Source organism: Kryptolebias marmoratus, linkage group LG9 (assembly GCF_001649575.2).
Source record: "Kryptolebias marmoratus isolate JLee-2015 linkage group LG9, ASM164957v2, whole genome shotgun sequence".
Lineage (NCBI taxonomy): Eukaryota > Metazoa > Chordata > Actinopteri > Cyprinodontiformes > Rivulidae > Kryptolebias > Kryptolebias marmoratus.
Genome location: NC_051438.1, coordinates 3460657 through 3487646, shown reverse-complemented (window position 1 = coordinate 3487646; position 26990 = coordinate 3460657). Strand labels below are relative to the sequence as shown.

Genomic DNA, 26990 nt, shown 5'->3' with positions numbered 1-26990 from the left:
TGTATCTCTTTCAAGTGAGATGAAATGGCATGCTAAACCAGAGTTAGTTCTCACTGCCTCTATGATTCCAGTTCTTTTTTTTTTAAATTTACTCAGAGATAAACACATTTTTGTTGCAAGGTGAAAAGGGAAAGAAAAAAAAGGTACATGATAAAACAGGAGAAAAGGGAAGAAATAATTCACACACACAGACACACACACTCACACTTAGAAAAAAGAACAATGCATGTTAAGTTTGCCTTTTGTTATTACAGTGCTAAATACTAGAGTCAAAAAACTGACAGTAAAAACATAAATTGTTTCTTACATAGCTTAAATAAATGTGCACTGAGCTGAAAAAAGTCAATATACTGTAAAGCCAATGAACAATATTGCATTATGTTCAACTGAAGAACTAATCTCCACTTTTAATCTCAGGGCTATCAGCTTTTGTTTTGTTTGTTTAAAAATGGGCATATCCATATGGTTAAGATGAAGACTTGCAGTGAATAAAGTCAACTTGCCACAATTCCTGCCACTGAAAACAACTTTATTCATGGAACAAAGGGTGCATGGGCACACACATATCCATCTATCCATTTTCTGCTGATTATTTGTCATCAGGTCACAAAGGCAACAAGTATAGAAGGGAAGTCTAAACACCCCTTTCTCAGCAACACACTCCAGCTCCTTCTGCTGAATCCCAATAAGTTATGGGTCTAGCCCAAGGTCTCCAATGGGACGTGCCAGGAATGTCTCTTTAGACAGGCATCTTAATCAGATGCTTAAACTACAACTGATTCCTTATTGACCCAAAATTAAATCTTTTGCTGTCAGAATATAATTTTTATTAATCAAATAGTCTGAAAATAATAGTTTTTTTAATACTAACGTCTTCATGATTAAAATGAATTTGAAGTAATTTCATAGATTTATTTGTGTTTTATTGAATTTAATAACATCTGCTGTCCCCTGGGGTCAACCCCCATAACATAAAGTGGTGCAACAGGGCAAATGGTTACAGCATTCTGCTTTCCAACACATTTTTATTCTTGGATGTTTGATGTGTGGGGTCAAGCAATGGTAATGGCAAAACAAAACAAGCAAACAAAAAAACTGTACTTTTCCTCTTTTTTTATTTCACATTTTAGTCTGTGAAAAACAGACAGGCAAAACCACTATACTGCAAAGGAGGTAGTATAACTCCATCTATTAGCCATGTACCTTCCATCACCCTGGTATAGCCCTTTAGCCTGGTACCTTCCATCAGCCATGTACTTTCATCTTTGTACCTTCGTCAGCCTGTGTTTTCAATCAGCCTGATTCTATTCACCAGTCCTGTATCTTCCATCAGCCTGGTACTTTCCATCAGCTTTGTACTTTCCATTAGCCTGGCACCTTCCAGCAGCCTGGTACCCACCATAGTAGTAGAGCTGGTACTTCTGCAGCACTTGTGTGCCGTTCCAGCAGAAGCAGTAACCTGGAGCAATTCAGCAGCAGAATAGTCTGGATGGTACTATATACACCAGGGGTGGACAACTATTCTGGATTTTTTCAGTGTTTTCCTGCTTTTCAGAAGATACACACCAGTCCAGTCACCAGGAGTAACTGGACATGCCTTAGTTGATGCATAGTACAACAGCTGAGGTAGCCCCCACAACCTTAGACTGAAGATTACAGAGTCAAGTCTGGTGGCAGTGATGAAGAGGAAAAAAGAGGAGGAGTCTGACTTAACTTCTTATCCATCCATCCATCCATCCATCCATTTTCTTTACCTGCTTCTCCATTCCGGGTCGCGGGGAGCTGGTGCCTATCCCCAGCAGTCACTGTACGAGAGGCAACTTCTTATCCTTCATGCAATTTGTAATTTCTCTGTGCGTGTGCACCCACATAGACTTAAGTTATTATTTGTAACTTGAGTGATAAAAAGTGAATTTCAGGCTTTTTGTAAAATACACTCTTCTTAATTTGAGTCATTGTTTAATTACGTGTTTGGCAACAATTTAAAGTAGTCAAGCTTTATTCTTATAAAAAAAGTGTTTAATGTTCATTACAGTAGTAACAAAAACTGGATGCATTTAAAATACCCATACAAACATTAATTTTACTGAAAAAAATATACAATGTATGTTGAACAAAAATGTATACATTCAAAATATCAAGGAAACAATGTGAATCTTTATCCAGGTTTCTCTTTGTACTCTTTCTATACTACCTTTTAACACTCAGGCTTGTGTGTTCAAAGATCACATACAACCGCATTAAATATTAGCACAATATCTGTAAAATTTACTGAACATAGAAATGTTTGTTTTCCAAGTTCAGTTGACTGTAGTAGCCATCTTGAATTGGATTGGCTTCAAAAGTTATTTAGTTGCAGAAGAGCATAAAAATGAACATTTCAGGAAAATCTCTGCAGTGGTTCATGAATTTTTTTGCTAACAGACAAAGTTGACTAGATGGTTAATGGCAAAATTTTAAAGAAAGATTTTGTGCATTCTGTTAGTGCTCAAAACGTGTTGGGGAGCAGTCTCAGATACTACTATACTATACTATACTACTACTATATTTTATGTTTTTTACACAGTCAATTGGCTGTGGCAGCCATCTTGAGTCAGGTGGACTCCAAATCAGTTTTAGATGTAGTAAAGGTTAGTTGTTAAAGGAGAGCCAAAATATTGCGTGTTTTGTCAAGTTTGAAGTCTGTTTTTAGTATAAGTTCATCTAACCCAAGTTTCAATAGTATTGAAGTTTTTTTTTTTGAATAAAACCTTTTCTAATGTGTCCTAGATTAACAAATTAACGAATAAATAAATGAATACACACAATAAATACCCCCCCCCCCTCCAAAAAAAGGACTGCATTTCTCAGTCCTTCACATAAAAATAAAGGTTTTGCAAATTATGTAATGTGTTGTAGAGAATCTGCTTTTAGTGCAAAATGATCCTGTACCAAAGGCCCTCGTGTTTGCCTAAGTGTATTTGCTGTTTTGCATTAATGCAGGTTTATTATTTGCTATTCTCTGCTCAGCACCCTTTTGTCCTTTAAGTAATTCTGTAGTGATGAGATCATCGCTCATTTATCATGGCTGCAGCCTGTCGATGGTCAGGTGTCAAAGGATTTAGCAGCGTTTGTTAAAAAAAGAAAAAAAAATGTAGGCCACAATGGGCATAAATCAAGCCAGGACTTAGACATCCTCTGGCCACATCACTGTGTGTTCTGAATGGACTTAGACGGCATGGGGGTCAGAGCCATTCTCATCACACTCACCTGGTTACCTAAGGCAGTCTGGTGGAGCAGCTCATCGCTGGTGCATTGTTTGCACCTGGTAAACCTTCCGGCTCAGTCTTCGTTACACTCTCTGAGAAATTATTGACCTTGTTGTTTCTGTACCTACCTAGAGCTACCAACCTTACCTGAATCTGGTCTTCTTCCAAGCCAACTGACCTCCGCAAACCTGTCCACCGGGAACCTGCTCATCTGCCGTCATTATCCTGGAGACCTGTCTGACCTACAAGCAACACGTAAAACTCATCAGGGATACCGAGGTCCGAACCCACTTCACCATCTCCTTGCCCTTACAAAAAAATCCCACGAAATTCACGTGATCACATGTGATTCCCATTTTCCACATGTGGTTCACATAATCTACAAAAAAAATCACATGTTTTCACATGTGGAAATGTGGGAATCACATGTGATTCACATGTGAAAGTCACATGTGATTTTCATGTGATTTTTTTTTAAGGGTGGACATCTACATTCATGGGAGCACTTGTAAATACTCACCGGAAGCTGGCCAAGGCCCTGGCTTCCAACACAAACCGTAAGCTAACTAGCCTAGCACAAAGACTGTCACTGCCTCAAGACTTACCTGAACTCTCTCTCTTCCAGGTCCAGTCCTGTCACTGCACTTATTGTAAATAAATCTACTTACCTGTGTCTGTCCATTTCTGGTTTCACTCCTTCTGGCAATATAAATAATCCTGATAAGTTCTGCTGCACAATCAATGTTACAAGATGGGGAAATGTTGAAGTATTGTACCAGCAGATTAAAATTATTGTATTTTGAGGAAAATTATTGTACACACCCAGTTTACATTTTAAAGTGACTCAAAAGTATCTCCTTCAATATCAAATTATCATAGCCTATTACATATTTTTAACTTTAAATAATTTAACAAAACAGTTGAAAATAATTGCCTCCTGTAGAACAATGCCTCCACTGATGAGGAGAGCAGGATGAGCTACAGGAATGGACAATAATATCAGACTGAACTGTTTTCTTCAACCATCATGTATCAGGGTCCTGCCTCATAAATATTTTCAAATGTACTGTTTTATATACTAGGAGTTAATATCAACCAACCCACCTAAACCACTACTAAATGCCTCTAATAATAATAAAAAAAAACTTGCCACAGAAACTGGTTTATAGTTTCATTAGTCACAACTCAATGACATATTTATTAGGTACAAACAGCAACACCAGCTACTGAAACATGTAATTCATCATAAAACTTAAATGCAAAATTGATCAAACCTTGCAGTGCACAAAAAGTGCACTGCGGTAAACTACAAATAAGTTAAATGAAAGTGATATACAGTATGTTGTAATTTAGTCATATTTATTTATATAGCAATTTTCAGCAACAAGGTGATTCAAAGTGCACCCATACAATTACAAAATTTATTTTCTGCATTTGATCCATCACACATTTGAGATACACACAAGTGGAGCAGTGAACACCTATTACCCTTACCCGGGGAAACCTTTACAGTTCCCTTTACCAGGGGACCAGTTAGAGAGTAGGTGTCTTGCTCAAGGACTCTGTGACATGTGGGCATGGTGGGGAGTCAAACCTGTGACTTTCTGGTCCCAAGACAACTGCCCTAAGTAAAGTTTCAAAGAAATTTTACCCAGCAGCCAGAATTTTATCGTTTTACCAAATACTACAGGGAGATGGCATTCATCGCCGGTAATAGACAAATTGTTGTTATTAGACCTCACAGCTGTCAAGCCTGAAGGAGTGTTTGAGGGGAAAATGTAATTTCTCTCATGAATCAAACATCCGTATTTCAGCTTTAGGAGTTTATATACCGCATTTAATATTAATTGAAACAACTGTAGCATTTAATTTGTACTCAGATGCAAAGGAGCAGTGTGCTATTTTATTTTTCAGACTTGAAAGCTACTTCTTTCAATGTTAGGTTCTGTCAGTTGTTTGTTTATTTCAATTTTGATGTCATCAAACACATATGAATTATAATTCTATTTTATATTTTATGTACAATATCCTGTTTTTAATGTTCATGGACAGGATCTCAAGGTGCAGTTGTGGAGAGAAGTGTGTCTGGTTTGGAAACCTCAGGGTCTCATCTCTGCTTTCTGCAGAGGATGTGGTTGTGTTGGAGTCTTCAGGCCATGATCGTCAGCATGTGTTACACATGTGGAATTAAGACTGTTTTGTTTTTATTTTTGCTTTATAGTTTTTTGCATGTGTGTTGTGTTTTGTTTGCTTTTTCCTTTGGCGTCTTGGGCACCGATGTTGCACATGGGAAATAAAGATTGTTTTTTGTGTTCATTTTTGCTTTATAGTTTTTTGCATGTATTGTGTTTTTCCTTTGGCGTCTTGGGCGCGCTGGGTTAGGGAGTTCTGGGGACGGGGAGCCTGGTAATTAGCTGCACGTGCGGAAGCTGATTGAAGCCAGAATATAAGGGAGCCTTTAGGGAAAGGGCGGAGAGATTAAGTTCCGCAGGTGACGGAGACAGGCATGCTGTGGAGCGAGAGACGCGCTGAGTCCGCACGCCAGGCACGGAGCACCAGGAAGTAAGCAGACGGCCCAATATAATGGATCAGGGCAGAGGTGGACCTCTGCCTGCGCCTGTGAGTAGCGCTCTGTTTTGGTTAGAGAGTAGCTGCGTAAAAGACGCCTTCCAACGGGGTCATGCTGGTGTTTTCCTGCTTCTTTCTTTTAGCTGGATCGGGCAGAGAGGGGGCGTGGCACGCCTAAGTGCGGAGCAGTGCTGGAGCGTCGCGGAGCCAGCTGTGGAACTGGCCAGAGGGTGCGCTGCAGAGGGATCGCTTCCACCAAAATAGCATAAGAGGAGCTTGACCTGCAATATCTGAATGGGGATGTTGAAAGACAATTGTGGAACCTGGGATTTTTAAGAAAAGAAAAGAGGACAAGAGGACTGTTTGATTGTGTCACGATTAAGGTGACCCTTTTGTTTTAATAAATCATTTTGTACTTGACTGCTCCTGCTGTTTGGGTTTTTGAGTTGCTTGCCCCTTGTGTCAAAGACAAAGTGTGTGGCCATATTGGTCACACATGCACTGGGACGGTTCGCAGCCAAGTGTGAAACAGTTGGAATAAGAATCAGGCCTAAGTCCGAGGCCATGGTTCTCAACCGGAAATGGGTGCAATGCTCCCTGCATGTTGGGGGTGAGTCTCTGCCTCACGTGGAGAAGTTCAAGTATCTGGGAGTCTTGTTCATGAGTGATGGTAGGATGGAGCGGGAGATAGATCGACGGATCGTGGGCCTTGTCTTCAGTAACGAGGGCGTTGTTTTGATCGGTCGAGATGAATACAGAGTTGAGTCAAAAGTGTAGGGTCATACAGCAGACTTGGGACTATATCTGCGAATCATCTTACTTCAATAAACAAAGTCTTCACCCTCAGATCCTTTTTACATTAACAGCCCTATGCAAGAGGGAGGGTTTCACCTAAATTAAATTGCCAGTATCTGAAAGGACACCCAGATGTCTCTCTTGATCTTATCAGACCAAGAGTGGTCAATTCATCAGGGCCCCTGTTTCGCTGAACCCCAAGACAGCCATAAACTAATCACCTTTGTGGACTCTAGACAAGAGTTACACCCACCAACTATGCAACATAGACGTCCTGGCTCCAAAATCATGTGAGAACATTAATACCATTATTTTACTGTAATTTAGCGTAGCATATTACATGTCTTTTAGTAAAACCCAATCAATATTATAAATCCATTAATGTTACAAAAAGTTTAAAAACATGTTATGTGATTTCTTCCAGTGCCCATTAACTATGATTCATTGAAATCTAAAAGATTCATCTCTATTTGAGAAGAAGTTAAACTAATTACTGATGGAATGCGTTTCCTTCTTTTAGATTTATTTTTGAGGCAAAAAGGTGTAAGATCGAATCACGTTTTTTTTTGTTTTTTTTTCCTTTTCTTTTTCCTTTGTTCAAAAGCATCAGAGCTCCCCTCCGAGTATGTGTAATACCTATTGGTCGAATGCCCACTGAAATGCCCGCCTTCTTTTAAGAACTGCAGTTATGATTGGACTATTGATATACAATGCACATCCCCCAGCTTTGTTCTTCCTGTGCTCGCACTTCCTGTTGTTCTTCAGCATTTTTCCTGCTGTTAGCTGCTCTTCCCCTCGCTTCCTTCTACAGTTTTTCACTCTGTTTTGTTCTTTATCTGCGAAATCCCCTTTTATTTAAGTTTTACAAATCAGATTAAGGTTTCACAAATCACACACTTAGTTTTAAATATTCTGCAATTAGTTGAGAATAATCTGGTCCAGGTTTGAAGTGTCTAGGTGTTGTCATTTTTTGGCTAGAGTAGATTGAAGTTGCTAAAGGTAGTGAAAAATTTGATGGAATCGCCCTTTAACCATTTTCTGAATCGGAAGTTGCAATCGGAAATCAACTTCAGCTTTGTCTTGTGCTTGTAAAGTTGAACCGGTGGATGCTAATAAGATTACAATATGAATAAACTCTTCAACAAAATTTCTAAACTCTACCTAGCTTAAAAGTTCCTGCTCTCCAAATCCTCCAATCTATTTGCAGCTTCCCTTAACAACTCTTTTCTGCTCCTTCCAGGACTATACATCAGTTGCTAAACTGAAGCCAAAAGTGCAGGCATGTACAGTTGATCTGCATATGGATCCTGGTCCTTCCCGTTTATTGACCAATGGGAGAGGAGCTGGACCAAGAAGGCAGCCCTCCTCATTTGCATAATAAGGCAGAAATGCACACGGTAAAGTAAAAAGAGGAGACGAGGAAATGTACAAAGAACAAACACTTGTATAAGGAAAAGGCAAAACAAAATAAATACATTACTTGACGAAAATGCATGTGTAAGGAAAACGAAAAAGAAAATGTATACATTTCTTGACAAAAATGCATGTGTAAGGAAAAAGAAAAACAAAATATGTCTACTTCTGCTTTTATTTTTTAATTACGTCAGTTTCAGTCCTCCACAATCAATATGTTCAATTTAAAAAAAAAATAATAATAATTTTCTTAGAGAATAAAGAAAAATAAACATTTTTCGTTTGAGAATTGTTGTTTTTACTCTTTACTCTTTTTTCCACAATGAAATTGATCGTTTTCCCATTTCAGATCAGTGGTATCAGCAGTATAAATCAGTGGGGATTGGGAGTGGAGCTTATCAGTGTGCATGTGACTCAGTAACTTAAATTAATAAAATGACTCAAAAACCTGATTCATTTAAAAAGAACAGTAAAAAGAATCAAACTTACCATCACTATTACTCACACACAAGACACTTATCCTTGTTCTCAGTAATTACTACATCGGCTGTTTTAGTGGGCCTTGGTACCATTTAGAAATTCGGTACTGTTTAGTTTAGCTTTATCTTCCTGTACACTTAGTTTAGTTCTGTGTGTTGTAAAGCACTTTGAGTTGCCTTGTGCTGAAAAGTGCTATATAAATAAATGTACCTACCTACCTACCTCAGTATTTACAGAATGACAGAAGAAGAATGAGAATTATTGACAGATCATATGATTCTGAGACAGGCTTCACAGCCAGAGCATAAGAACCAAATGTCACAGTTCCCCTGCTTCAATGCCACACCCTCTCTGCTCAAGACCCAGTACTTTTCCATAGTCGCGCCACTCATGCCACGCCCTCGGATTCTCAGGCAAAGTAATTATAGTAATCATTTCCACCTGTTCATGCCACTACAAAAGCTCACCATCACCACTCAGTCTTTGCCAGATTATTGAACGGTTCGCCCAGTAAATGTCCAGCGTTTTTTCCAAGCCCAAGCCTGATTCCTCGATCCTGACCTCTTGCCTGACCTCGACTCTCGACTTCTGCCTGCTCCTTGCCTGGGACCGCTTCTGACTCAGACCACTGGCTTCCGACCTCGTTTCTGCTCTCTGGACTACTCTTCCTTGACTGAATCCGATCGCCCCGAGCCTTGTCACCAAAACAAAAGTCTACTAGTTTTATCAGTTTTCTTTCTCCACAAACTATCAGCTGTGTCAACTTTTAAATTACCACAAGGGATGAAGAGTGTGTGTGTCACCGTGGCTGTTGCTTATCTATTGGATGAACGTATTCAAGTGTGTCTGTGTATGCACCTTTTGATTCACAATGGTTGTGTCGGCTGCTGAGGCCCATCTATAATAACTCACTTTAAACCTGACAAGGAATGTGTGCAAACAAAAACACAAGGCATGGGAACAGTGCTGCCTTTTTTGTGTATGTTGGTGGTGTATATGGTGAAGGGCACAGCAATGATCTAGTAACCTTCATTTTTATGATAGACTGTATCATGGGATCAATGGGATGGAAGGAAACACAGAAAGAAAGCACACACAACAATACCAAACATATATTTGATGTTTCTAAAAACATGCTTCTTCTCACAAGAAGTTAATTTGATTGCATTTTGTATGAAAGTAAGATAAGATCATATACAACTTTACTGATCCCGAGCATGGGAAAATAACATTATGGCAGCAACAAGATTACACAAGCAGGAAAAAGGGGGGAAAGCCCCAGTAAATATAGCAAATGAGGCAAAAAGAAACACAATAAACAAGATAGCAAAAAATACAGTAAATCAATATATACAGTATATTATTGTTAAGTATGTATGGTACGCACATACAGAATATTGCACATTTGTATTATGCAGGTGGAAGAAAGCAGTCCTGGTAACAGTTTTATTGTTGGGACTTAAAAGACACATTCTGATACAAACTAAAATCATGTTGTTGTTTTTTTGTTTTGTTTTGGGTTTTTTTTACATTAGAACTAGAGGCCAAATTAATACCATCCAGATGAAGTGAAAGACTGCAAAGCTTGTTCCTAAAACGCCCAGGTCCAAAATCCACTACTTCTGTCATGTTTAGATGCAGAAAATTAGAGTCATCCAGATTTTTATGTTTCCAAGGCATGATTGTAATAAAAGTAACTGATTGGATTGATTTGCTTTCATGGATAAATATAACAGAGTAGCATCAGCGTAACAATAAAAGTATATACTGTGCTGTCCAATAACTTTATATAATGCATGTATTAGGTAAAGTAAGAAGTACTGTTCCAAGCACTGAACCCTGAGAAACTCCATGACCACGTCTGATGTATAAATATGTGTTATTTACATGAACGAACTGGAATCTATTAAATAAATATGATTTAAACCATTTTAGAGCTGTACCTATAATCCCAAATATCATGTTCAAGCATCTGTATTAGAATATTGTGATCAGTTGGATCAAATGCAGCTCTGAGATCTAACAGGACAAGTATGGACACAAGTCCACTGTCTGAGGCCATGAGGATATCATTAGTAACTTTCACATGTGCTGTTCGATGATGATGATGATGATAATTTTATTTCAGACAGATATTTCATCAACAAAAAACACAACAACAACAAAGACTTTCATATTTCTAAATGTAAATACACTACCTCAGTATCAACTATACATACTCAAATACATATAAATACACCACCTTTTCTGTGAATATCTGTCTGAAAAGGAGTATGATGAAGTTTAACTTATTTAATCATACCCCCTTTCCATTCATTAAAAAAAAAACTATAATAATATTAATAATATTTCCTGTACCAAATTAAAATAATACATACACACATAAATATACATACGCATGTACCTGCATATATACATGAATAATATTTACCTTTTCACACACCCACATATTTTTACACACATATTCACAAACCAGCACCCAGTTGTGTATATCATCCACAGTGCTGTAATTCCCAGCAACATTCATCACCCCTGTTCATCCTTATACTTTTGAATAAAAGTATAAGGATAAACAGTACAATAAAAATATTTGTATCATCTGCAAATAAAACAAAATGAAGTTTTTTGGAAACATTACATATTTCATTTATATATAAAATAAACAGCTTTGGTCCCAATACTGAACCCTGGGGAACACCACAAACAATGTCCAAGCACGAGGACTGGAAATCACGCAATTGCACAAATTGTTGCCTGTTGCTGAGATAACTTTTCATCCAGTGCAAAACTACTCCTCTCAAACCATAACGCTCGAGTTTCTTGATAAGTATTTCATGATCAATTGTATTAAATGCTTTTTTATAAGTCAATAAATACCCCAACAGCAGGTTTCTTTTTATCTAATGCACTGGTCACTTCTTCTATTAAATGCAGAACTGCCATCGCTGTGGATCTTTGTGCCCTAAATCCATACTGACTCTCAGCGAGTAGTTGGTATTTACTAACAAATCTATCCAATCTAACAACAAATATTTTTTCCAAGATTTTGGAGAATTGTGGAAGTAATGAAACAGGCCTATAATTTGTGAAATGATGTCTATTCCCAGATATATCTAGTAGGATGACTTTTGCAATTTTCATTTTTTGTGGGATGATACCAGTTTGAATTAACAGATTACAAATATATATTAGCGGCTGAATAATTTCCCCAATCACCTCATTTATTATTATAATGTCAATACCTTCACAGTTAGTTGACTTTTTATTTTTACACTTATTTACTATATCTATAATTTATCTTGCTTCCACTGCTGTGATAAACATGGAATCTGGATCTCTACTAACTAATGTGTCATTTAATGTTTCATATTTTGTAGGCTGCGGGATTTCTTCAGCCAATTTAGGTCCCACACTTACAAAATATTTATTAAAATTATGAGCTATCTCTACTATGCCATTAATGTTTTTATCATTATTTGTAAAGTGTTGAGGAAAACTAGTATGCCTAGAGATTTTTTCTAATGACACTGTTTAAAATAGTCCAGATACCTTTAATTTTATTTTTATTCCTATCCAACTGTTTGCTATAATAATCTTGTTATTCTTGTTTTGCTATCCGTAAAATAACAGTTAATTTATTCTTATATGTCTTGTATTTATTTTCAGCCTCGATTGATCTATGCTTTATGAAATCTCTGTATAGTTTGTTCTTTTTTTTACAGGCATTTTGCAGTCCCTTTATGATTCATTGAGTTTCTGAATATTTATTTTTATGAATAAACTTCATATTAGGACAGTTTTTGAAAGAATGTAGTGTGTATTAGCAAACAACCGTGTGAAGTTTAATGGCTTTAAGTATCTTGGTTTTGTTTAGGTGGTGTGTGATGGCGCCTTTTCTACTTTGTCAATATTACTTAGTCACTGTGAAGGAATGCAGAAGCAGTCTCCTTCAACTGAACACCCAGTAATGGTGTGGACCTCATCACAGCACCACCTTCACCCATTAATATCCAGAAATAAATATAATTTTCTCTGGCATCAGAAAAGATGATGGTGCAGGGCTACTGCAATCTGAAGGGATGATAAAGCTGATGGGTTTTTAGACGTTTTTCTTTCAGTAAAGTAGGCCTCTGGGGCATTTCTTCACCATTTACATAATGAAATTTATGACATGCCTGGAAGAAATAATATTTCTCAATACACTAGCTGATTTCATTAAAACCTCACAACAGCAATGCTATATTGATAACAGTTCTGTGCAGATTCTTGAGCCATTCCTCATTTTCTTGTATTTTACTTTCAAGAAGCCAGGCATTCTGTTAATCTTGTCTCAGTAGTCTTGATCAGCAGTTATATACAGCATATAGTTTTTTTCAGTCAGTGTTAACAACCTTACTTCCCTTATATGCAATGACATGAGCTTGTTTTTGTTTTTTGTTCCCTTCCTGTTAGAACTTGACCCCCAAATTTAAATTGAGAGACTAAACTTTTGACAGTAATAATCTCCTCTTTAACCCCATTGAAGCCCTCAAAAGAGAAAGAGATTAAGAGAGGTAGAGAAGCCCTTGTAACGTCGGGTCAATTTGACCCAAAGGCCATGGCTGGGTTAAGTAAGGTTATAAAGTGTTCAGTTTGTTCTCAGTTTAAACATTTTTCTTGCACATCTCAAGTGGCACATTGGGATGTGTAATAAACTTGCAGAATAAATTATCATCAATTGGTGAACAATTATCCTTCAAGCCCACAGGATGTTTTTTTTTTCTCGCAAAAATCTATCATTAGATTGCACTTCACTTAACAGAAAAAGAGAGAGAGATTGTCAGTAAAGAAATACCTTCAAATGACTCAAAAAATATATCATTTGAAACCCCTTAACTTGTATTCTTTGTTTTTATGGAAATAGGATGATGCTTTTTTTCTCCCAGCGACAGTCAGAAATCTTTTTGGCTTAAGTTAAGCAAAGATACAATGATGTATTTTCTGTCAGTTCTGCCTTGTGGGAGCTGGTGTCTACACAACAACTGAGTTATATTGCTTGACTGATTGATGTGTGCCTGAAATGAAGGCACTTGAACTATGCTGGAAGTCATTTATTATAACAGATGGATGTGAGGTGCAGTGAGAACATTAGAGAGTCACTCATTATTCACAAAGAATAGATTAATGCCACTTTGTGCTGGTTGACTTAATGAACAGTGGGTGGAGACACATTTAAGTCTTCAAAAAATGAGATTCAGCCTGAGGAGTTTGAATGAATTAACAAAAAAAAAAATTCTATCAGCCATACTCTATTTCTCAAAAAACATCACTCAAATAACTTATCTTTTTTTTGCTATTGTTGTTGTTCTTATTCTTTTCAGCCAAAAAGTCAAAAACAATTAAATGCTCAGGATCAGAAACAAGTTTTTCTAAAAGGTAATTTTTTTTTGTGTGTGCTTTGAATTTTTGAACCAATCAAATAGACACAAAGATTGGTGTGCTGAATAAATCTTAATTTCTGAATGGGTTTTTAATGAAACTCAGAAAATAATTTCTGGATATCCATCTATTGTCATAATGGAGGAATTGACTCTGGTGCAGAAACAATTACCAAACAGTTGAGGTAAAGTTTTAACAGATATAATTTTAAACTTAAGGCGGGACGGACCGGGTTGGTGTGGGAGAACAAACGGGAGGAGGCTCGGGCTGGAACTGCACAGGAGGAGAGATGTGGTTAACAATGTTGCAATGGGGAACGAGGACTAGGTAGAGTGAGCTGCTGGGCGCTTACGGTTCCCGGACTGAGGAGCTGATGGAGAGGAGGTCAATGAGTCCACAAGAATTATGCTTGGCTGAGATGGAGTGAGCGGCTCGGGGAGGAACTGTTCTTTCCGATCCCAGATGGTACATCGGAGGGTGGACAGGCGTGTGAGCCTCTGAGGATGGACCCAGGAGGACAGCGAGGTGGACTGATCTGGAGGCGACCAAGCTGCAAAGAGAGGAGGAGGACAAGGAAGGTAAGTTTAATTTGTCACAAGACGTTCTCAGGAACTAGAGAGCTAGCTGGTAGTTATCACCATGTAGGAGTTAACCAACTGGCATCTGTCATAGGCACCCCACTCCTCTAAATACCGCCTCCTGATTGCAGCAAAGTGGCACCAGCTGGAGGCTCACCCTGTCAGAATACACCCTGAGGGGGAGAGAGGTAGAACACACTCACAAAGCTCAGCACACAACCCTGTGGGCACAGCATATGTAGGATATCCACAACAAAACACAAAAATTGCTATAACATATGCAGCCTAAAGATACAGAGCTAAAATTTGCTGTGCTAGAAGCTAACACATACTCTAAGCGCAGACTATGCACAGTTATTGTATAAAAGTTTGCCTTTAACTTTTGGAGTTAGTACCATCTCTCTGTTGGTAAAATATTTTGTGAAACGCTGGACAGATTTTATTGAAACTTTCGGAGGTAAATCATTGAACATACATCTACAACTCATTAACTTTTGGAGCTAACATGATTCAAGATGGCTACCAGAGCCAATCGACCTTAACAACACAAAAATGGCTTAAACTCAGTCAATTTTTAAAGATATTGAGCATTTGGTGTGGTAGTACCTGAAAGTCACTCCCAACACATACCCAAACCACTAACAGAACAACCAAGATCTTTGTGTAAAACTTTGGCAATTACTGTTGGAATCAACATCGACTGTCTATAACTAACAGATTACAAGTGTTACAAGCTCCTGTGTGATCTTTATGAACGAGTGTCTGCTTAAATATGTCTTTTGTTTCCCGATCTCATTAGCTGATGACACTTTAAAAGGATCAAGCTCCGCCTGCAAGACGAGCGAGGGGGAGAGAGGAGAGGCTGGAGACATTGACCTGATGTCCGCTTGTTGCTGGTTCCACACTCCATCTCCACACTCACTCCCACTCACTGCTTTGACTTTAGATGCCAGCCTTGTTTGTTATCTCTGATTGTTGGTTAGGTTTGGAAGTTACCAGCAGTTCTGTTTTCAAGCTTTGGTTCTAAGGTTTAGTTTTTTTTACATTATAGGTTTAGCTTAGCAGTCTGTATCTTACAGTCATCTGCTTGGCTGATTCAAGGCTTCTCCCACTTTTGTTTATTTTGGCTGGGGTTCACAACTCCCTATTCTGTTTGTGATAATTGTGCTTGTGAAAAATCATTTTCACAAATATGTTGTGTATCCTTTGAGACAATTTTTACATACAGCCCATAACAACATGAGATATTGCAGTATCATACGATGGCAGTAGTCATTATGGAAATATTACAATCCGTACATCCAGTCAAAATGTAATCAAACTTATTTGATGTTTTGTCTGCAGTGTGTTTGTCTCTAAGAAATTGCAATCAGTCAGACAAACCAAAGTTAACATCTGAACTTTTTTTATTTTCCCATCCAAATCACATTGCTCCTAAACACAATCCCCAGAAACTAAAGTTGTACTGAGTGGAAAACATCTTTACACTGTTCATTGTTCCACCACAATTCTCCATGCAGTATGTCGATAGGAAAGCAGGTCTTAATCTGCCTCCTGCCAGCTAAAATTATGTTTTCTAATTTTTGCCTGCAGTTGTCATAGTGACATAAATTTACAGTTATGAGCAAAGAGATCCCAGATGATTGGTTGCTCCCCAATCTGTTAGGTGTTAGTTTTTTTTTTAAATTGCCTGCTTTTAAAAGGAGAGCGATAACATTTTTGCTTGTGCCTGCATGGAAGTGTTTGTTTGGTAAAAGTCTCATGAAGCAGATTTTTGGACTGATTTTAAGAAAACATTCAACAATCAAAAACTGGATAAACATCCTCAACTAATTAACTTTGGAAGTCAGCCTAATTTAAGATTGCTACAGCCCATCAACTGTAGCAAACTGAAAAATGTAACTCAGTCAGTTTTACAAATATTGAGCTAAAATTTGGTGTGCGACTTATCCTTAACACATACTTTGAATGCTACTGTGTGAGATCTTTGTTTTAGCATAAACTGAATCAACCCTGTCTGTCCATCTATCCATCCATCCACTTTTTGCCACTTATTCTAGAGCTGGGTTGCAGGGGCAGCAGCTTTAGCAGAGAGGCACAGATATCTCTTTCCACAACCACCTTTCCCAGGTCTTTTGGGTGCATAGTCTCTCCAGTGTGTCCTAGGTCTTCCCCGGGTTCTCATCTGAGTTGGACACTTTGAAGTATAATCAAACTTTGATTGCTAAAATGATGTTACTCTTAGCTTATGATAAAATAAAACGTACAAACTAATTATTAAAATAAAACATATATGCTTAATTAACTGAAAGGAGCGAATGGGGCAGAATCACAAAAGAAAAGCTGTGTAAGTGGGGTGAGGGAGGTGGAAGGCTCCAAGACATCATGACATGGGCAAATGAGATTAGTTAGCCATCCTTGAGATGGAAAAACAAGCTGCTTCAGCTGTTTGTGTGCAGAAACCCTGGTCTTGGGCACGGTTTATAGTATAAAGAGAAGGTGAAAGGGGAACCATCCCAGAAACAACTCATGATTTTGGCGTGTGTGACAGGTTTCTCCGGGTTTGGTGAGTTGTCTGTCTCCATTCAGCTGAATGTTTAATAAATGTGTGATTAATGATTGAACCTCTTGTCTGAGACTCTTCAGTTTTCATTTTCACTGAAACAAACACTGCAACAGTAACCTCCTCAGTGTCCTACAGCGGTCTGCCACAGCTGGCAATGGTACCTTCTATGTCACCAACCAAGGAGGTAATACCACCCACACAATCATTTTGACACAAAATCTCTAAAAACAAGTCATTAACATTTTAAATCAAAGAAATTGACCACTAGAGTGTTTTATGATAGTGTTTAACTAAAAGAAAAATATGAAAGCTCATTGTTTTGATATTTTATTTCATGCAACCTCCCAAAAGACAAAGGCTGACAAGAATAGATTTTTCCTGGATATGTTGCGAGATATGTGTATGAAATTATCAATGCAAAATAACAACACAACTTATTGTATTTTTGTTGCAATGATGATCTTCTGTTAGTAAAAATGGGACGTGCCAGTAGTGAGCTCTTTAATACTGGAACATGTCAGGCATGTGAAAGAAGCTTGTTAACATGAAAAATGGAGCTGAATGGGTTTTTGTCACTCGTTCACAATATTTACATCCTTTCAGTCAGACAAAAACCAGGTCAGTGCAGAAAGAAGCTCCACAGAATGAAGGACACTGACTTTTACTCAACAGCTTAGAGAAAAATGGCATCAAATTTTAAAGAGCTGGAATAAAGATGCAAGTTGAGCCATTCGCATGAGATTCAGAAGCACTAAATACTTACTATGTCATTTATTTTAATATTCTGCATTCATTTTTTTAGTTTCTATAGTAATAATATCAATTATTATTGTATTTATAAAAAAACTAGGGCTGTTAATCAATGAATAAAACATAACTAATTAATCGCACATCTGTTAAAAAATTAGTTGCGATTAATCGCGATTAATCACTTTTCAAGGCAACTTATAATAAAAATGGATTCAGTCATCAAGTCATTTATTTAACAAAAGGGACTTTTATTGTTTTGTTTTTACTTAAACACATTTTTTAAAAGCTTTGAAATAAATTTTGTATAAAAAATGTAGAACATAACTTAAATAAAGTGCATTACAAACATTCATTTTGTGGTTCAGAACATTCACTGTTGAATTAGAGTGAACTACAATTTAGAACCTTACAGAACATTTCTGCTTTGTTTTGAAACCAGCTCTTCTACTCCTTTACATTTAGCCAACTACTAAGACAAACCAGTCTCTCAACATTACTAGAAGAGAGCGTAGCTCTCTTTTTCTGAATGATGTGGCCTGAGAGGGAGAACAGTCTTTCACAGGGTACAGTGGTGGCAGGTGTTGAGAGATATTTGCGGGCAATTTGTTCTAGTCTAGGGTATGAGTCCCTTCTTTTTGACCACCACTGCAGTGGGCACTCATCCATGTCGGTTTTGGATTCTGATTTGTAGCGGTCCAGTGTAGATTGAATGGACTCTGCCTCATCATCTGTGTCTGAATCAGATGATGCAAGCAAGAAGATGGACATTTTCCTCTTCTTTTGTGGTGCTTCCCCTGTTGTTTGAGCACCTTGGATCTGGGCATTTCTATCCTCTTTAAGCAAGTTGTTTAAAGAACTCCACACTTCGCCTCTCTCAGACTTAGGCAGGCATTTTAAGTCCTTGAACCTGGGATCAAGTGCAGTAGCATTCTTGAGCCAAGTGAGATTGGAGTTCTCCTTTCGTTTAGCCAGGTCTTCACAAAAGGCCTTTTTGAATCGCACTATGTTGACAGTATCATCATCTGAAGGCTCCATGACTCTGAACAGGTGGCAGAAGGCAGGCAACACCACAGAACAGGAGATGTAGTGCTGTCCACCCAGAGTTTCAGTGACATACCTGTGAAAACACTTAAATTAATAACAATAACAATTGATTTATTAGCGCATCTGTCACAAAAAAAGTATTATTCCTGTCTTACTTCTAAAATATCCAGAAAAAAACACACAATTGGTTTGTCTATTTTTTAGACTGCTTACGGACCCATCTGACTTAACTAATATCAACTTAACTGATATAAAACATTGAAACAGAAATAAAAACATACCTGCATGGCTCAAGTAGCTCCTCCAACTTTTTCAGCTTTCCAAGCTCAGCTTCTGTAAGCAGGGGAATTTTGCTGTTCTGTTGTGATAGGGTCGCCTCTATTGGTGATTTATTTTGTTGGATCCTTGTGATCATGTGTAAAGTAGAGTTCCATCTTGTAGGCACGTCTTGAATCAGGGATTCTTCTTTTTGTTTATGTGCAACTTGCTGTTGATTCAACTCTCTAGCATTAGCTGGGCTGTGCTTGAAGTGACCAACAATTTTTCGACATTTGGTTAAAACAGCGTCAAATCCACTGTCTGCCAGTGACACTGTGATTGCTCTCTGTAGAGAGTGTGCAGTACAAGGCAGATGTTCATATGGAAGGAGTCTTGCAGCTGCTGTCAAGTTTCGAGCACTGTCTGTCCCAAGCGTTGTTATTTTTTTCTCAATGTTCCATTCTTGTGTGACCGCCTGGATGTGCTGCGCACATGCCTCTGCATAGTGGCGCTCGGTAGACTTACTCACAGTTAATGCAAAGGAGTGCAAGCACCAGTTGTCATCAATAAAGTGAGCTGTGGCACCCAAATAGTTAGCATTGCTAGCAGAAGTCCAATGATCGCATGTGAGTGCGATGTATGGGGCTTGCTCTAATAGTCTTTGCTTAATCGCCTTCTGGTTGTTGTACAACGTCTCTATTCTGGACATTACGGTTGACCTTGCAGGTAAATGATAAGCAGAGTCCCCCGACGCCTCCCGAATCACATCCCTCAGTCCTGCATCCTCAACAATATTTACAGGTCGACAATTTTTAGCTACCCAGCAAGCAATAGCCTCCGTTATTTTGTTGGTGGCTACCCTAGTCAGCGGACCACCTCTCACTGCAAACTGTTGCAAAGTTGTCTGTCGGAGACCTCCTCCATCCAACGTCGCTGCTACACCGGGATGTTTAGCCTTCAGGTGATATGTAAGTGATGAACTGCTTCGGTGGTAATTAAATTCACCTTTGCAAAGCACGCAAAATACTTTGGATTTGTCCAAAGTGCCGTCTGGTAACAACTTGAAGCGAAATTGTCCGTTTAATAGCGTGTCTTCCTTTTTATCCATCGCTAGCTTGACTGAGCTAACGGAAGTGACGTACAGCAATCAGAGGAGGTGCTTTTCAAATTAATCGTTGCGTTAATTTATTTAATCGCGTCAAAGTAAAACAAAAATAACGCAAATAGTTAACGCGATAATTTCAACAGCCCTAAAAAAAACTAATTACTCTGTGGTCCCAATATGTAAAATGTCATCTGAATGAAGGATTCAGATGTTTCTAAAGACTTTTTTGCAATATCTTTCTGATTTACGTTAGTTTATTATCTTTTGCTTCTACTCTCGTTCAAACACATTTCTTCCTCTCTACATCAGAGGGAAAACAATATTGGCAAAAACGAGTCCCTTTACAGTATATGTGTAGCCAATGAAGAGGCTGTTTTGCAGCAAAATGAGCAGTTTCAGAAGTTACTTTCAAGGAAGAGGACTTGGGACATGAACCCTTCACACACTGTAAACATTTTACAAAGTTGTCATTGCCAGAAATATATGATTTTCTTCAAAAGATTTCACTACAGTCAGTACTATCTAGACTAGTAGCTAATGTCAGCATTGAGGATATCATAGAAAAATGAAGTTGTTGTGTTCTGATGTCTACACAGTGAATGCATTTATGTTTAGTGTAGTGGCTGATGTTTCTTTTGGACACTAGTGGCACTTCTGTGACACTGTAGGGCTGAAGAGGCAGGGTTAAGACAAGACTGAACGGAGTTCTATCATGGTGCCTGGCTGTAACAATGGCCATTGTTACATTTATATTTTATTTATATTTGATAATGAAATACAACACAGTTAAGCATACTATTTGGGTTTGTAGTTTGGTTTAGTTTGAGTCCAGGAGTTTTGTTTGGGGTGTGGCTTCTTTAGCAGGCCTAATCTGGGTTTCTGTGAAAAGGTAGATTTAATTTTTCAGTATTTGATTTGATTGTTTTTGAATTATAATTGCACAATACAAAGATTTACATAAAAGTGTTAAAATATAAAAGTTGTAGTTGTGAATACTGACCTCTGCCATTTCCCTCTCCCAGCAGGTGTGCACAGGCAAAACATTCCCCGGGGTCTTGTGCACAGTAACTGGTTCTGGGACTGCAGCATCAGGGAATGGAAGGGTTTTTTTGTTTCACATTGTGGTGTTTTTATGTTGAGTGTTTGTTGGGATTGAATTAAAGTTCGTTCTTTATCCATCCATCCATCCATCCATCCATCCATCCATCCATCCATCCATCCATCTTCTTCCGTTTATCCGGGGTCGGGTCGCGGGGGTAGCAGCCTAAGCAGGGAGACCCAGACTTCCCTCTCCCCAGCCACATGGACTAGCTCCTCTGGGGGAATCCCAAGGTGTTCCCAGGCCAGCCGAGAAACATAGTCCCTCCAGCGTGTCGTGGGTCTTGCTCTGGGCCTACTCCCGGCGGGACGTGCCCGGAACACCTCACCAGGGAGGCGTCCAAGAGGCATCCTAATCAAGTGCCCGAGCCACCTCAACTGGCTCCTCTCGACATGGAGAAGTAGCAGCTCTAGTCCCTCCCAGATGACCGAGCTTCTCACCCTATCTATAACGGAGAGCCCATACACCCTGCGGAGAAAACTCATTTCAGCCGCTTGTATTAACGATCTCGTTCTTTCGGTCACTACCCAAAGCTTGTGACCATAGATGAGGGTAGAAACATAGATCGACCGGTAAATCGAGAGCTTCGCCTTTTGACTCAGCTCTCTCTTCACCACGACAGATCGGTACAGCGCCCGCTTCACTGCAGACGCTGCACCAATCCACCTATCGATCTCCCGCTCCATTTTTCCCTCATTCGTGAACAAGACCCCGAGATACTTGAACTCCTCCACTTGGGGCAGGACATTTTCCCCGACCCGGAGAAGGCTCTCTACCCTTTTCCGGCTCAAGACCATGGCCTCGGATTTGGAGGCACTGATCCTCATCCCAGTTGCTTCGCACTTGGCTGCGAACCGCTCCAGTGAAAGCTGTAGATCACGGCCCGATGAAGCCAATAGGACCACATCATCTGCAAAAAGCAGAGACGCAATCCCAAGGTCACCAAAACGGATCCCCTCAACACCTTGGCTGCACCTAGAAATTCTGTCCATAAACGTTATGAACAGAATTGGTGACAAAGGGCAACCTTGGCGGAGTCCAACTCTCACTGGAAACAAATCCAACTTACTGCCGACAATGCGGACCAAGCTCTGACACCGGTCATATAGGGACCTAACAGCCCATATCAAAGGGCCCGGTACCCCATAGTCCCGTAGTACCCCCCACAGGATTCCCCGAGGGACACGGTCGAACGCCTTCTCCAAGTCGACAAAACACTGGTTGGGCAAACTCCCATGCACCCTCCAGGACCCTGCTGAGGGTATAAAGCTGGTCCAGGACGAAAACCACACTGCTCTTCCTGAATCCAAGGTTCGACTATCCGACGGACCCTCCTCTCCAGAACCCCTAAATAGACCTTACCAGGGAGGCTTAAAAGTGTGATCCCTCTATAATTGGAACACACTCTCCGGTCCCCTTTTTTGAATAAGGGGACCACCACCCCGCTCTGCCAATACAGGGGAACTGCCCCCGATGTCCACGCAATATTGCAAAGTCGCGCTAGCCAGCACAACCCTACAACATCCAGAGCCTTAAGGTACTCCAGGTCAATCTCATCCACCCCCAGGGCCTTGCCACCAAGGAGCTTTTTTTCACCTCAGTGACCTCAGACGCCGTATGGTGGACCAGAATCGCCTCGAAGCCGTACGGAAGTCTTTCTCCATGGCGTCTCTGAACTCCTCCCATGCCTGAGTTTTGGCCTCACCGCCAGACGTTCCCAACAGACCCTCACAATACGTTTGGGCCTGCCAAGTCTGACCGACATCCTCCCCCACCATCAGAACCAACTCACCACCAGGTAGTGGTCAGTTGACAGCTCCACCTCTCTTTTCACCCGAGTGTCCAAGACATGCAGCCGCAGATCAGATGAAACGACAACAAAGTCGACCATTGAACTGCAACCTAGGGTGTCCTGGTGCCAAGAGCACATATGGACACACTTATGTTTGAACATGGTGTTCGTTATGGACAATTCATGACGAGCACAGAAGTCCAACAACAGAACACCGTTCGGGTTCAGATCAGGGGGGGCGTTCCTCCCAACCACACCACTCCAGGTCTCACTGTCATTGCCCACATGAGCACTGACATCCTCCAGCAGAACAAGGGAGTCCCCAGGAATCTCCAGTAACCCCTCCAAGGACTCCAAAAAGGGTGTGTAATCTGAACTGCTGTTCGGTGCATAAGCACAAACAACAGTTAGGACCCATCCCCCCACACATAGGCGGAGGGAGGCTACCCTCTCGTTCACCGGGGTGAACCCATACATACAGGCACCAAGATGGGGTGCCCAAGTATGCCCACTCCTGCTTGGCGCCTCTCACCGGAGACAACTCCAGAGTGGAAGAGTGTCCAACCCCTCTCAAGGAGACTGGTTCCAGAGCCAGAGCTGTGCGTTGAGGTGAGCCCGACTATTTCTAGCCAGAACCTCTCAACCTCATACACCAGCTCAGGCTCCTTCCCCACCAGAGATGTGACATTCCACGTCTCAGGAGCCAGCTTCTGTAGCCGAGGATCAGACCGTTCTTTTTCTTGATTTGTAAATAATGAATTGATTTATTAGCTGTTCATTTAATGTAATGCTTCACCTCCTGATAAGCATGTGATAAGCATGTGACACTGGCGTAATAGCACATATGGAATGAAGTTTTCTCAATTTTACCGGCTGTCTTCTGAATGAGAATGACTGCTGGCAGCATGGCTAGTGAAGTACAAAAAGAGGGTTAGGAAAAAAGAGGAAACTTCAATCTGCAGCACTGTAGTTTCATGTATGGGCATTTAAAGAACTTTTATGATTGCACCAATGCAGATTCCGATGGGAAAAAACACTATAATTTGTTTGCAGAATATTTCCACTAAGCCTGAGAAAACTGTCCTAAGGTCAGAGTCACCAGCTTCTAACTGGATGTCTGGGAAATGTGCTGAAGATAATAGGTGGTAAAAATACAACAAAATAGTCCTTAAAATGCAGAATAATCATCCTAAATCAATTCTAAGCTGTACTGTTCTTCTTGTCTAAATAGAACCAGGTTGATTTGATTTGTGGGAGTCTACTGTATTCTGGTTCCTGCATCAAAGTTTATTTGGAACTGTAGTCAGTTATTTGTAGTGTCCATGTCACATGTATTTGAACACATTTCTGTGGTTTTATGTGTTTGGTTGATTTCTTTTTTGTATGCTTCATTGTCAAATGGTACCTAAGTGTGACTGGTCAGAAGACTTTCTTTGCTATCCCACACATGAGCTCCATTACGTGTTTTAGTTATCACAGCCATTCACATCAACCTCTGTGTGATCGACTGACTCTTATCTTTTATTCTGAAGTTGAACTGATTCATAGTCACTTCTTGGTTGGATCATGTGAGACGACAGGTGTAAAGTTTTTTTTTTTTTTTTTAATCTCAGTGATGGAACAAAGTGGTGATGTGGGTGTTGGTCTTGGTGCTCCATGAATCACAGACCACCATGCAATAGGTTGTAATGTTGAATTACACATTAATACAATTATTAAAGAGGATTTAAAAATATTGTGATACATATTGTATGTCATGATACAGCTCAAAATTATTGCAATATTAATTTTTGGTCATTTTGCTCTGCTCTACTTTGAGAATAGTACAAGTTGTGACTTTTACATAGTTAAATGTGTATCAGCGGTTGTTTTTACATCCAGTCTTCAAAGAAATTTGAAGTAACTTTTGAAAAACCTTTGAACATTCAAAAACTTATTTTGTCTTTGCCCTTTTGTCCTTTTGTCTGAAACAAATTGTCTGCATGCAAGATATGTAAAATAGACTTCTGTCTGTCTTTACTGAGCAGTAACAATGAGTGTGTTTAAATTCAGGCCGTGGTCAGTTTGAATTAGTGGTTCTGTCTCATCAGCCGTCCTCACTACCTAACTCTTGTGTGGGAGAACTAGACCTGAGTCATACACACCAACAAAACAGCGCTGTGACAATCATTGTGTGTGTGTGTGTATGTCTTATTTTTGTGCATTGTCGAGCGCACACATCAGTCAGCTTCTCTGACAGCAGCAGCCTCAGGCCATTCTGCCTCCTCTGCAACACATTTACATGCAGAAACAAACAACATCCAGAGCTCCTCAGGATGTGTGTGCACCCGGTCTGTGCTTTAAGAACGAAAACACCCCCCCCCCTACACACACACACTCACTCTTGTCACTTCCATTTGGGCCATGACTAACCCTGTGGGTAGACCCCTCTTACCTGGGGGAAGTGGGGTCTTCTCCTTGCCGGTTATGGGGACAGCTCTGCAACTTCAAGGTCCACCACACTCATACACAAATGCACACATGCCCCATTAGTCACAGTTTGCTGCAGGAACCAACCCCTGCACCCCCCACCCCACACCCCCAACACACATGAACTCCACTGCCTTTACTTCTTACTCAGTTATCACAGTTACAGTAGAACCAATTCTAACACGTTTTTGAGTACAATCAGTCTGAAGTGTTGAGCCCTCTGTACTGAACTAGTTTTGAGTGATTCAAAAGTCAAAATGATTTCAGTTTGGAGAACAAATTAGAAATTCTCAAGCTGCTCAAAAGAGCTATTTTCCATAATCAAAACCAGTTAAAAAAAACTTCGGATTAGTTTGAATAAAGGCTAAAATAATTACAGACCTAGCACTCTCAGAGTTTTAAACTAAGATCATCTTATATTGAGAAATGACGGAGTTGTAGTCACTTTGGTCAAGCCTTGAAAATAACATTATGTGCAAAGAAATTATTAAATCTTGGCTAGAGTTTGCCAAACTTTAGTCAATGTAGTATCAGGCTATCTGTGGATAGGAACCTTTGTGCTGTAATGTGTTTTTTTTTTTTTTTTGGGGGGGGGCGATAATAAAAGAAGTACCTGCTAAGATGGAGAGGTCTCATGTGTGCTTCTGTGTAGCCTCAAGATATTATTAAAGATACATATCGGAGAACAGAACAGTCAAGATTTATTATGACAGAGTTTTCTTTAACAGTTTCTTTCTCTTTGCTACTCTCCCATAAAGCTGAGACTGGTGAAGAACCTGATCAACAGTTGTGACATGTACAGTCTCTCCATCTCAACTGCTGGAGCTTTGAACCATCGAAATCTTTTTTGTGTCCATCTCATGACTTGTACTTTTTAGTTTTTTTTATCATTATTATTTTTGTGAAGAAGGTCAATTTATATTGATCATGATCGATTTATGAAAGGGGGACATATACTTTTTATTGGCACTGTACATCTTTTTGTATTTATCAATCTAACCAGTTAATTCTCATTTCCCAAATTAATTGTCATTGTCATTTTACAGAATCTTGTTCCGCAGTTATGGAAATATTTTAACACATGAAAAAATGATCAAACAGAAAAAATTTGTATTGATTTATTTATTCCAAAATGACACATAGACCCACATTCTGCTATCTGGTCTGTTTAATCAGATCAACAGTCTGATGCTGTCGATGTTAAAAAAAAATTTTTTTTGAATCACACATGTTTATTGAACATGAAATATTAAATCTCAAATATGGCTCATAGTCACAGATGCTGATTCAGAAACTGAAACAATGCAACAAATTATGCTACTAAATCTCCTGACAAGGTTACAGGTCAAATGGTACTTGTATACTTATCTGAAGCTAAGTTTACTTCATAACCTGACTTACTTCAAC

The 26990-nt window shown here is 39.5% G+C and overlaps 1 protein-coding gene and 2 long non-coding RNA genes across 3 annotated transcripts; 1 reads left to right on the top strand and 2 right to left on the bottom strand.

The window, feature by feature from the left end:
- The first annotated feature begins 5577 nt into the window (after positions 1-5577).
- Positions 5578-6236, top strand: LOC119617304. The gene is made up of 2 exons (XR_005233541.1): positions 5578-5867; positions 5960-6236. It is a non-coding gene; the product is annotated as an uncharacterized LOC119617304 (long non-coding RNA).
- Positions 6237-8223: 1987 nt separating this feature from the next.
- LOC119617305 lies at positions 8224-14979 on the bottom strand. The gene is made up of 3 exons (XR_005233542.1): positions 14561-14979; positions 14275-14472; positions 8224-14195 (listed from the first exon to the last, which is right to left on the bottom strand). It is a non-coding gene; the product is annotated as an uncharacterized LOC119617305 (long non-coding RNA).
- Positions 14980-17990: 3011 nt separating this feature from the next.
- On the bottom strand, positions 17991-21391 carry LOC108249098 (E3 SUMO-protein ligase ZBED1-like). Its single transcript, XM_017438248.3, has 2 exons — positions 19142-21391; positions 17991-18933 (listed from the first exon to the last, which is right to left on the bottom strand). Exons 1-2 carry the CDS (start codon positions 20224-20226, stop codon positions 18261-18263), a joined length of 1758 nt encoding a protein of 585 aa, XP_017293737.1. The 5' UTR covers positions 20227-21391; the 3' UTR covers positions 17991-18260.
- Positions 21392-26990: the final 5599 nt, after the last annotated feature.